Raw genomic sequence first — 12,613 nt, forward strand, 5'->3', positions numbered from 1 at the left:
GAGAAGTCATGTCAAGATGCAGGGCAGCACATGGACAAAATCCCCACTGGGGATCTCTGGGGACTCCTCAGCATTCTGTGGCCCAGGCACAAGGGCAGGAAGGTCTCAGCCTGCCGAGACCACCACAATCATGTTTCCAAAAGTAAAGGGCAAAACCTGGCAGTCGGGGCTTCCTGCCCACGCCAACAGCATGCCAGCACACAACACCAGCGTGGCTGCTGGTACCTCCGGCCAGGACAGCCTTCTCCCAAGTAAGGCAGTGTGCCAGCTCCCTGGTTGGGGAGGTAGGTACAATGCCACACCGCACAGGCTGCTTTAAACACCGAGGTGCCACCTTCCCGAGGCCCAGGGGAGCCTTGTCCTATGTGCCAGGGGACCTGTTAGCCTGTATTTCTGCCCAAAGTAGGGCAGGAGCCAGACACACATTTATAATTAGAGCCTGGCACAGTCTGTATTTAACCTCCATGAACAAGGAAAATCATAGAACCATAGAATTAACTGGGTTGGAAGAGACCTCTGAGATCATCAAGTCCAACCCTTGATCCAACCCCACTGTGATTACTAGATCACGGCACTCAGTGCCACGCCCAGTCTCGTCTTAAAAACTTCCAGGAATGGTGAATCTGCCACCTCTCTGGGCAGGCCATTCCAATGCCTGATAACTCTTTCTGTAAAGAACTTCTTTCTAATATCCAACCTAAACCTGCCCTGGCAGAGCTTAAGCCCGTGCCCTCTTGTCCTACTGCTGATTGCCTAGGAGAAGAGACCGACCCCCACCTGGCTACAGCCTCCTCTCAGGTAGTTGTAGAGAGTGATGAGGTCACCCCTGAGTCTCCTCTTCTTCAGACTAAACAACCCCAGCTCCCTCAGCCTCTCCTCACAGGACTTGTGCTCAAGTCCCTTTACCAGCTTGGTTGCTCTTCTCTGGACCCGCTCCAGCACCTCAATGTCTTTGCTGAACTGAGGGGCCCAGAGCTGAACACAATAAGCCCAGAACTGAACACAACAAATGCCCATCACCAAAAGGAGGAAAGGGTGTCTGGTCCCTCTGGAGCAAGGAAAGCAGCCTTCACGGCACTTAGTGGGGAGACCATTCTCTGACAAGAAGGGAGAGGAAGGAAAGGGAAAAAGAGTTTACTTCACACAAATGCCTATACGGGAGGCGAGAGCAGATAACAAGAGAGCTGATGTTGTTGCTCTTTATCTCAGTCTACAAGACAGGAAAGGGACATGCTTGATTTACAGCTCCTTTCATTGCTGCACTGTCTGAAGTGGCAACACAGGCAAGAAACCCATCTGACCTCAAAGAGCCCATCTGCTGAAGAAGCTGTCAGCTCCTGCCATCACCCACACAGGGACCAGGCAAACGTGTTTTGCCCAGACCCTTCCCAGTCAGCCACTCTGCCCATGCTCCAACAAGGCATAACTGCAAAACAGGGAGCATACATTTCCCTCCTGAACATCCCACAGAGAATGGGATGCAGCCAGGAGCTATCACCACACGGAAGATCCTCCAGGATTCTGCTTTTGGAGAAAAACCTGAGCCATTCCTTCCGCCGCACCAGATTATACATTGTATGCAAGGCCAAAGTAGCATAAAAGGCCTTGACCTCATGAAAGAGAAACAGCCCCTCTCAGGGACATACATATTGTCAGCATGTACATCACAACCCTTGGCTGCTATCTTGTCTGCATAAACAAGAAATTACTGTATAGCAGAAAGGAACAGGATCTGATGAGTGCACAGGAAACATCTTGCCCTGCCATCTCCTACCAGCAATTTTTGTTCTGTTAGAGCATATAATAAAAGTAGATTAATTTGTACATTGTATTATATGTTTATCGTACTTCTTTTTTTAGGAAAGCAACACAAAGTTAAAGATAAGATGTTACAAAGCACAACTTTGTATTAAGGCACTCTTACGGAGTGTCTTCAAATGACTAAAGAAATTATGAGGTAAGGGGTACCAAGAAGAGGTTTCAACCTGGAGGCATCCAAATTATCAGGTATTTAAGACACAAGAGAGTCTACCCTTACAAGACTGACCAGAGAAGCAGCAAAAGAGCTGAAGAGCTCTGAGAAAAAAGAACAATCTTGCTTTTGGCAAATCAAAATATCTGCATACTCGTCCCTCTAAACCATATCCAAGTAACACAGCTGAGTTAATTTGCCTCTGCTTAGCTCCAGAAAATTAGTCAAAATGATTTAACAAAAACAGCAAAAAGGTGGGAAAAAATGTCTGCTTTTATCCAGCTAGCCAAAGCTGGAAGATGTTCGTTTGGTCTCTCGAGATAAAGTCACTAGTATTTCTCCCAAAATCACATCCAGGGGACCCACTCTTAAATTAGGTTGATTATACAACTTCCAGCGATCCATTGCTGTTCTTTAGATCAGTTCAACAAATGAATGGTAACAAGCACAGTAGTTACTCCAACCCCCTACCAATGCCCACCTAAAAGAAGAAATCATCTGCTGTCAATAACAGTTCAGTGTCCTTCATTTTGTACTGTCAGCAGTTTCAGAGAAAGGAATAAATGACCAGAGCCCTGTCAGGATATCCTGTCATTCAGTTAGGAAGGCTTTATTCAGCTTTCCAGTGAAAACTTTCAGCTAATACCCTACATTTTGAAATCTCTCCTGCCTAGGCAAGCTCCATATGCCATATCCTACACTCATTTATCTTGGGGAACACAAGAGTCCTGGTAAACTATTTACCTAAGAAAGCAGAAGAAATAGCACCTCTGCAGAACGATCATTTTATGTCTGAATTTGAGTTTTCATGTTTGGAGGATTCTAATAGGAAAAAAAATCCAATTTTTCACAATGGAAAAAAATTCAGGTTTTTTATTATTTTTTGCTTTTTTGGTTGCAATGAAACTGTGTTCGTCATCGCAAGTCCAAGATGAGGTAAGAAGCAGTTTTTTATTTAAGTAACAGTTTATTATATGTCTGGATTACTCTGTGTTATAGAGAGAGCAGTTATCAGATAGATATATCTATCTGATATGTACTTATAGAAGAAAAACCTACTTTAACAGTCATTGATGTATATGGCACTGAATTATAAACCACGAGCTCTGTAATTCAGTCCTTTGAAATAACAGAAGTGTATCTGTTTACTTCCCACGAGAATTTGGCTCAAATGAAATGCGTATGCTGAAAAAGGCTCTGAAAAATGGCAAATGTGGCAAAAGACTGTAGCTGATACATTTATCAAAAGAAAATTCTTAGGATTTTGGATAAGTCAGAAGATAAAAGCAGAAATTTTTCTATAGTGAAAATAATCCACTCTACTAACTACAAGAAGGGAAAGCTGTTTCAGATGGGTAAGGAAAAAAAACTAAGGAATTGAGTTATTGAAAGTTATTGTACGAAGTTATAAACTTAAGATCTGTAGTCTTTTGGCAAAACGGTAGGTTTGTCGTGTACAAATCCTATGGATCTGAGAAATTTCACAACATATGTTTCCATCACCCTTGTAGAGAGGCAGGGAGCATTGGGTCACAAATCTAAGTCAGGAGTTCAGCAGTGATTCACTCCTCTAAACTCTCTCACATTACAACATGAGGCTTTAACTTACTGCATTCTGAAGGAAAAACACTTGTAGAAGAGGGAAAAAAAGGGCAGAGAGAATTTGGGGGAGGGGGGAAGGGAAGGAGGGAAGGCACCTCAGGTGTTTTGGTGGTGGTGGTCATTAAGTTAGGTTTTTAAACTAAAAGACATTTTGAAACATACAAAAAGTACTAGGAAATGTGTTAAATTTATTCTATCTCAAAAAAAAAAAAAAGTCACTACAAATTCAACTTTCTTTGATTTTCCCTAAAACAAAAAGGGAAAATGAGGAAATGGGAGAAAGTTGAAATAACGCCACCGTTTCTAAACAGTGTTATAGAGTTGGTGGTAGGGAAAGGGTTTATGTCCTTTTTATTTAGATTTTAACTTTTCAAAAATGTATTTGAATTTTCTTGTTCCAAAAGTGAAATTTTGTGGGGTTCCTTATTTTTGATAACAACTTCTGCAATAAGATCATTTAAACCACTAATGCCAACAGCTTTTCCACTTGCGGACCTGAATATCTTACAGGCCCAGCAGATTATCCAGCCTCAGATTTACAGCACACAAGTGTAAGGAGCAGAGCTTTAGCAGCATGCTTAGGAAAAGACTCAGAAAAAATCAGCTAGCACTCTATATTTTATGATTCTTCCACATTATCAGTAATGATACTACTCAGTGGAAATGTTACAGGATTTCAGGTGCATGGACTGTGCATTTGTGCTGCTTGGATCTTACTCCTGTGCATGAGTGCTCTGGTGCTCCCCTCAGGGATGAGCTGTTAAGGTGGCCGCACCGATGCTGAGCATCAGGATTATGAAAAGCTTGAAATATTCAAGCTCCCTCATGTTATTGCCTCGCCAGGTGGTTTTGGAGGGAAAGCAAAGTGCAGAGATGCTCTGGTTTGAGTTTCTGGGACCCTGGTGCCCAGAGGGCCAGGTCTTGTCCAGTGCTTCACCAGCGCTGGGTTCTGCTGCAAAGGCAGGGAGGCTGCTCAGCCCTGCCAGCACAGCACTGCTCAGCACTGCTTTACTAGGTGTCTGATCAAGCTGTGTTCACATTATACCCACATCTGGAAAAAGGTCACATTTTTACTTCAAAGATACCTGAAATTCATCTACACAGCAAGGGGTTTGACTACCCAAATACTTGAGCGTTACCCAAATTAGATTTAAACAGTGCATTTATAGACTAAAATTTGACAACTAAATGGATGTTGAAATGTACTTATAACTGGATGATGACAATCAGTTGGAGTCCTTCAGAGGTTATGAAACTAAATCTCCTTATCATGTCCGTGATACATCCTCACGAGCTTTGCTACTGAAATGTTCATCTCTCAAGAGGAGGAACCAAAGGGGTGAGGGCTTCATCCAGGACTACCAGGCAATGGGACACATAGAAAGCCCAAGGTGCCAGGGTACCCACCTAGACCAATTGTGAGCTTCTGCAAAGAGGCGTCAGCAACCCACGCTTGTCCAGAAGGTCCAGTACTATCTGGACTGCTGGTTTTTAAAAAACCATGCTCTGCATTAGATCATTTCTCACCATTAGTGAATTATGAACTTACTTCTACAAATACCAGGAAGAAAGAAGATGAAGCTGACATTAGGTGCAGCTCATCAAAGACTTGCTGCTTTAAAATAGGTTGACAGTTTAAATGGTAGGAAACAGACACTATATCAGGTTTATAGACATCTTCACATCTATGATTTCTACAGCCACAAAATATAATGCCACTGCTGTGGCAACACCCTAAGCCTTTTCTCCTTTTGTCACCTTTAGTCATTTGTCAGATCTGTATGCTTGAAACTAGGACAACCACAGCAAGGGGCACAAACCTTTGTTGTTTAGGTTACAGCTCTACAGCCAGGTTTCCCAAGCCCTTTAGTCCAGTACAGCGGTGATGATAATATGAAGTCCACTTTTGAGAGGAATGTTGTTCCACAGGCCTGTGCTGTGCTCTCTGTGTTCTCAGAGCCATGAGAAACCTACTCCACATCTTGTTTAATTTTGCCATTGAATGGAGAAAGCACTTGTCAGAAACTTTGGAAGTAACACTCCCTAGGCTGGTGTTGTCTCAATAACCTGACTTTTAAGTCTGGTGAACTTAGCATTTGTTGATAAAGCACTCTCAGGAAAAATATTACACTATAAGAGTTTATGCTACAGTGGTTGGGCATATTTCATGCAGATGAGGCTACTGCAAAGCCCTGATATGTGGTCTATGATACAGTTTAGCTCCAGAACAGAAGCTCCTGCTGAACAGGAAAGAGCTTGTGGCTGTGAGTGAGAGCAAAGCTGAGTTAAATTTTTTCAGAAATGTCACTGGGGGCAGTTTTTCCTTCTTTTTAATTATTCTTCTCCTATTACAGATGAAGAAGCAATGTGATCAAAAGCTGCTCATTAGAATGAAAACTGAATGTGTACCTTGCTCTTTAAACTTCGACACCCGGTGCCCTGCTGGTTACACCAAAATTACCAATGGGACTGGCATACCAGACTGCAGGTATCTCCTTTGTCAGAGCTTTTCGCCTTTAATATTGTTCATCGTGAATGAGAAAATGTTAATTCATATCACAAATGCTCTAGTCTTTGTGATTTCATTATAGAACATTTGCTATTGGTTTCATCAACTCAGGAACTCAAGCTTCATTCAGAATACTTGATGCTTAAACCTAATCAGCAAATGGTATAACAGGAAAATAAACATTGTTATTAACGGTTATCAGATTTTCTTTTGAGTGATATCATATAATCTCTTTCCTCTTTTTCTTCATAATTGATATGAATGATACAAAAATATTAAAAATATATGTAATATCAAATTACGCTTATGTATTATTCTTATATATTATCACATAAATAAGAGATTTTTAAAACTGCTGATTTGGGGAGGTGAGAGGGTGAAGGGTAGGGAAAAATATCTCGAAGCAAATTTGAAATTTTGCCTTTCAGACTGACAAAAAAAATAAAAGCAGTATTTTAGAGAAAATGCAACTGAGTTCACTTAGCATTTAAACAATTTTGATATTAAATAATTTTTTAATTACTATTTCATATAAAAACTCTCAGAAAAGTGCTGTATTTATGTTGGGGGAGAGATGAGTGGGGAGATAAGTCTACTATTCAAAAGAAACAGAATCCAAGAATCTTTTTAGACCCCTACGTTTAACGTATGTTTAATAAAGAAAAAAAGGCAGATCAATGCAACTAAGTTTAAAGTGCTCTTGTCTGACACTGAGAGGAGAAGAGGAAGTTAAGAATTTTATTTTTCCCCATGGGAGGCTTTTAAGTACTTTAAAGCATCTCCAGCTTCTTTTCCTCAGGTATTATCTGGAAATTAAAACACACACACTTTCTTTTCCGGGATGTCGGCATCATTGTGTGAAGGAATTTGAACAACCTGAGTGCTGCCAGGGACACTGGGGCCCAGACTGCATGGGTAAGTTGTTTTGGTTTGTTTTTTTTGTTTTTTGGTTTTTTTTTTAAAATATATAATTTGAACAGAAATAAACAAGTGACTTTCGTTCTTTTCAGAACCTATCGCTATGAGAAGTTTTCTCCTCAGAGCTTATTTTAGAAGTAGAAATAAACAGCAGTTCTCAGCTAAAACTTAGAGGATTTAAAGAAAAACAGATACAGCTTCATTTGAAAAGAAATAAATACAGAAAACTTAAAAAAATCTCAGGAAATCTCTGTAGTTTTGAGATTTTCAAAACAAATCATTTCAGTCAATACCTGCAAAACTACTTCAGTTGGGAGGATCCCCATAACAGATAAAGGTTAAGATTTTCAAACCACAAGTTTATATGTTTCATTTTAGGTCAAAACCACCCTCACCTTTGTCTGAAATACTTCCAAATCTCTTTCATTCTCTACTTTCAGATGCAGGGAGGGTCTTTTCTTTCAGCTCAACTTGAAATAGTTTCTTGAACTGCCAGAGAATCTGAAGGCCATTACTGAAGCAGGGATAATAAGGAGTGCCCCGCTTCCTCTACTCCTTCCTCAGGAAAAGCCTTTCAGCATTTCCACAAGTGCCTCAAATCTCAGGCTACCCAGATGGGCATCAAGACCCACAGAGGAAATTTCCCTGCCCAGCCAGAGTGTTTCCTTCTTTAGTTAATGATGTCAAGGTCTGTTTCAGTGTCTGTGAAGTCCTTTTGTCCACAAAACAGATTTAAAAAATATAATTTTAGCCCAAGCTATTATTTAAGCAGTTATTTACCTACTAAAGCAAAACAGTCCAATTCCAACTTTTAGCTACCGCAGTAGAAAACACAAGCCAATATATGAGTGCATAGTATGTGGTCATGTATTCTTCTGAACATAACCACTTGGTTGGTGGTTTACCATCCCACCGCCAAATGCAGCCTTGGTCCTCATCATCCCATATTCAGGGTGCCCTGGGAGGCCACACAAGGGGCATCAGTGTTTCTGGAGAGGAGCAGAATTCACTGCCCCTGAGCCTGTAACACTGTGTAAAGGAGCGTGAAGCCTTCTCTTCCTTTGGACAAACTTCCTGACCCCAAAAAGCAAGAAATCAAGGTCTCAGCATTGTTTCTGCTGTCATTTGGAGGAAGAAAATAGCTCTCTATGTTATCACAATCTCTCTTGTAGAATATGGCACGACTTGAAATGTTTGGAGGAAAGACGGCCCTTCCTGAGGCCAGTGAAAAATCCCTGACTAGGGGTTTACTTCACATTTAGCATCTGATGGCAAGGACAAAACTAGGTCTTAAATAGCACTCTGACTTCCTTGAATGATAGCACATGCTGAAACACACGGTGTGAATGAAAGAACTCTTGTCCCCTTCCCTCCCATGAAGCACACACAGCCATGCAGCCGCACACCAATCCCTCTGTAAAGAGTCATAAAGTCAAAAGGCAAAAGTATCAAGTGGGGAAAGGTCAAGGGGGAAAGATCACAGCCTTTTAACACTGCCAGCATCACACAACCACAGACACCACAGCTGGTGGATCTGAGATGTCCCATGAGTATAACCGATGGACTGCAGCAGGAGCTACTCCCTACCCCAGCACTGGTTCCCTCCCTGGGCAAATATTTACATGGCTCCAAAGACAAGCCTGAGTACCAACTGAAAGGTGTATGGCATGACCAACTGAGTAGAAAGCACTGTAAAGCTAAAGAGGAAAAAAAGAACAATAATAAACTTAATTCTCTGCAATTAAATGGTCCAAAACACATCTTTACCCACTGTTCTACCCACTGTTTCAGCCTCTCAGGGAGTAAGGCAAAGTGAAGGATTTTAAGAGGCTGAATTTGGTGACACTTGGGAGGTGCTGAATTTAACTGCGTGAGGGAAAAAAAAAAATTTAAGCTTTTTGGCCTAGATATGAAGATTTGGTCTGCATATTCTGATAGCTGTAAGGGATGAGCAATAGCATCTTTTTCTCACTGCTTTTCAAAAAACATCCTCAATAAAAGCAAAGGTCTCACTTCTCCCCAGGGTGGCAGTAGGTGACTGTGCCCACCATTGCTCCTGTGTCCCAGCACTGCCTCCCATGGTCCCCCTGGTTGCAGGAAGCACCTTATCTGCCTGCCCAAACTTGTTCAACAGCATGGTAAATTTGCTCAGCTTCTGATAAAGCTGTCCCTTGGTGATGGTATCAAAACAAGAGACAAGATGCAGTGAAGACACTGGAAAGTATAATGAATGCCAACTGCAAAAAAAAACTATTGTGTCAACAATTTTAAGGTAACATTTCCTTGAAGTTATACCATAAACCGGGTTTGTCTATCTTCACACATTCAATAAAAGCATCAATGCAGGTAACATTTTCCCACTCTGTGCAAATACTAAACAGTTTACACAAGTCCTAAAGATGAGATTTAGCTTTTGTATGGTAGCCAGAAAACAAGATCCACTAAAAGCAATGTTAAACGTTAAAGTGTGTATATATATATATATATATATATTTATTACTTTACCTCAGTTCTGGTTATTTCACCTAAATCCTTAATGCATGTTATTTTAACATGTATGAGACAAACTGCATTAAAATTTTTGTCTTTAAATTTTTTGGCTTTTCACAAGAAGCTTACCCAAATACAATAGACCTCGCAGACTACATTAAGGAATAAATTAAGAAATATTAACAGATTGGTACAAAGCCAAAGCTTTCAGGGAAATTAGATGTATACACAGGCACATCCACTTATTTGCTCATCACTCTGTCCAAATCAAATTCATTTTTATTAAAACTTCCACATTACTTAAACACTCTAAACCAAGATTAAGTTAGGCAGTGGGAGCATAAATCTGGTGCTGCCCACCTCCACTCACACGGAACAAACTCTGAGACTCTTTATAAGCAATAAATCTATGAGTAAGGTACAGCAGAGTACCTGTGAAACCAGTAGGAGTTTGATACATTTAGATACCACCTGCATCTGAATTATGGTACCTAATGGAAATTCTAATTATGGGAAGGAAGGGCTTATGGAAGAGAGTTAATAAATCATTTCCAAGGAGGGGTTGGACAACTATGAAAAATAAGGGTATCCGTGCAGGACAAAAAAATTGGTAGAATGACTTGGATAAAAATACTATAATATACACTTCCTGTAGGCAACCTTTTAGTAAAAATTTGAATATCAAAACACTTCAGACAAAAAAATAAACTATTTTTATTTGGAAATATGGTCATTTTTTCTTATCCAATCCTGCTGGCTAGGGTTTTTGTTCAGACTGTCCCATCTGGCATAGTACTGCCTGTAATCATGGTTTTAGCACAAGAGGATCTGAAGAGCACAACACACCTTTGGCACACAAGTCTTGCTAATGACCTCAGTCCACTGGATGGGATTTGCTTTGAGATATCCAAATACAAAATTCCAAGATAATTTGAATCAATTACCACAGTCCTACGAACGTAGTGGAAAAAAGGAAAAACTTTCCACATAAATCAAATGCAACTGGGGGGGTGGGGTGGTGAAGTCTTATTAACCTCTAATTTAACATTAAATATAAATTTGATAACAAATTTTCAATCCATCAGAGTTGTATTAACATACAGGAGTGGTCAAACTCCACCTGTATCAGAAAAGCTAACAGCTTAGAGTATCTGCAGACAGAGGTGGATTTTCAGGGACAAAGTCACATGGTACTTTAGAATAAGAAAATTATTTCTTTGACTACGGTCACTAGCTTAAGTTCACAGATAAGAAAGGGTGATGGTCTCTGCTGAAGCTGAGATTCTAGTGAAGAGATTCAGGCAGCTGTAAAAGAGCAGCTGTCACCCAAAGTCCCTGTCTGGCCCAAAACCCTGCAGCTTCTGAGGCTTCTAAACTGTGCAAGGGGAGCATAAGGGTCAGGGGGAGCTGACTGATGGCTTAAACACTGTCATTTCCAGCATGTCCGGGAGGAGCTGCATCACCGTGCAACAGGAGAGGAGAGTGCTCACAGGGCATAACTGGAAATGGAACATGCACTTGTCAGGTACCTCCTTTCTTTAAATTAAAAAATACAGTGATAACACAAGTTCTGCTAAGGAACAATGCATGTTTCACTGTATAAATACATTTAAGGAAAGTATTCCGGAAACAGCAGAGAAGAACAGCTTGGAGTTCATTTTTTGCTCGAATTGCAATAATCTTCACACTATTATTTCTTGAGCATGTTCAGGTAAAATCATTAAAAACTTTTGTCATTTATCCTTCCTGAAACAGGTGTTTTGAGTTCCTCTATTTTTTAAGAGTGTGCTATTACTTATTACTTTTTTTCCTAATTAGAAAGTCCTTACACATGCAACTAAACTCTCAATACAGTGTTCCTTTGCCAGGAGTGCAACATGTAGTGCTTAACTTCAGGTGAAAAGATTTTTTTAAGAAAACAACTCAAATTAATCTTTTCTACCTCCCCTTCTACTGGTTGACCTTTTCTTTACATCAAAAACGCTTGCTCTGCAGACATGTGAAAAAGAGAGTAGTCAGAAAATGCAACCTAACAATTGTAAGACTGATTAGGGCATTAGGATTGATTACTGCACTTTATTGTAAACTTGATTGTCAGAACATCTGATTTGAAGTGAAGATCTAAAAATTATTTTTTAAAAGATGGAGAGGGGAAGGTTATTCAAAAGACAATGCCTAGATTGTGGTAGTTATTTTTGTATTTGCTGATTAACTGTCACATTATTTTCTTTTGGCAGCGAAAGATGCTGTTTTCAAGAGGCTAAACATGTATTTATCTGTACAGAATAGATGAGAAACTTAAATTTTGATTTCTGTTGTGTAATTCATAGAAAGGGTTTGGTGGGACAGCCTGTGAAAAATGTGCTGAAGATAATTTATTTGGTCCTGACTGCACATCAGGTAAGTTTGAGCTTGCTTTATTTGATTACATAAAGGAAGGTGAGTGAAAGCTGTATTCAGACAATAAGAAATCACTGTGAAATGCATAGAGGGCGTAAAGGCCTCTGAAGTGTAATTCTAAAAAACCATCTGGATCTTGTCTTGAATTTTAGTTTTAGCCAACAGTCAAATAAACCAAGGATTAGAACTATCCATGTGTTCCCGCAGGTATGACTCCTGGTTAGCCAGTTATCACATCATACACTTTTCAGCCTAAGTTGTGGATTTGCATTTGTTTGATCTAAATACGGGAGGTTGTTATGGTGGTTAAAATATTGGATGGGAATATATCAAATTCATAATATGCCATGGCTTACAGTGTTTTGGTAGATTTTCAAGCTTATCTACAAACTGAATCATCTGCATTAAGGCATGCAATACTCACGTGGTATTTAACTCAGTATATCTGACTCAAAAAAAGGCCATTTTTAATCAGGCCAAAATCTTTCTAGCCTAGTGTACCATACTGGAGGTCAATAGTTTATATCTAGGAAAAGAGTAGTAGCACCCAGAGACTGTCTCTGAATCCACCTTACTTTTTGCTCTTCGCTCTAATCTGTGCCAAGGAGCTCCACTATTCTGTCAAAAGTATAAAAAGGAGTGGGTTTGGTTTAGTTTGGGTTTTTGGCTGGTTGATGATTTCATTGATTAGCCATACTTCTATCAGGACAAGTGGAATAATG

The 12,613-nt window shown here is 40.1% G+C and overlaps 1 protein-coding gene across 3 annotated transcripts in view; it reads left to right on the forward strand.

Moving 5' to 3' along the window:
• Positions 1-2,631: 2,631 nt before the first annotated feature.
• The window catches only part of STAB2 (stabilin 2), an 84,450-nt gene continuing 74,468 nt past the window's right edge, over positions 2,632-12,613 (forward strand). For all 3 annotated transcript variants that reach the window (XM_027890481.1, XM_027890483.1, XM_027890482.1), the window contains exons 1-5: positions 2,632-2,908; positions 5,929-6,062; positions 6,883-6,998; positions 10,931-11,016; positions 11,822-11,891. In XM_027890481.1, coding sequence (XP_027746282.1) covers positions 2,825-2,908; positions 5,929-6,062; positions 6,883-6,998; positions 10,931-11,016; positions 11,822-11,891 — 490 coding nt within the window. In that variant the 5' untranslated portion in view covers positions 2,632-2,824. The remainder of the gene's footprint in view (positions 2,909-5,928; positions 6,063-6,882; positions 6,999-10,930; positions 11,017-11,821; positions 11,892-12,613) is intronic.

Source organism: Empidonax traillii, unplaced genomic scaffold (assembly GCF_003031625.1).
Source record: "Empidonax traillii isolate 1590-97213 ecotype Southwest subspecies unplaced genomic scaffold, ASM303162v1 scaffold289:size826226, whole genome shotgun sequence".
Taxonomy (NCBI): domain Eukaryota; kingdom Metazoa; phylum Chordata; class Aves; order Passeriformes; family Tyrannidae; genus Empidonax; species Empidonax traillii.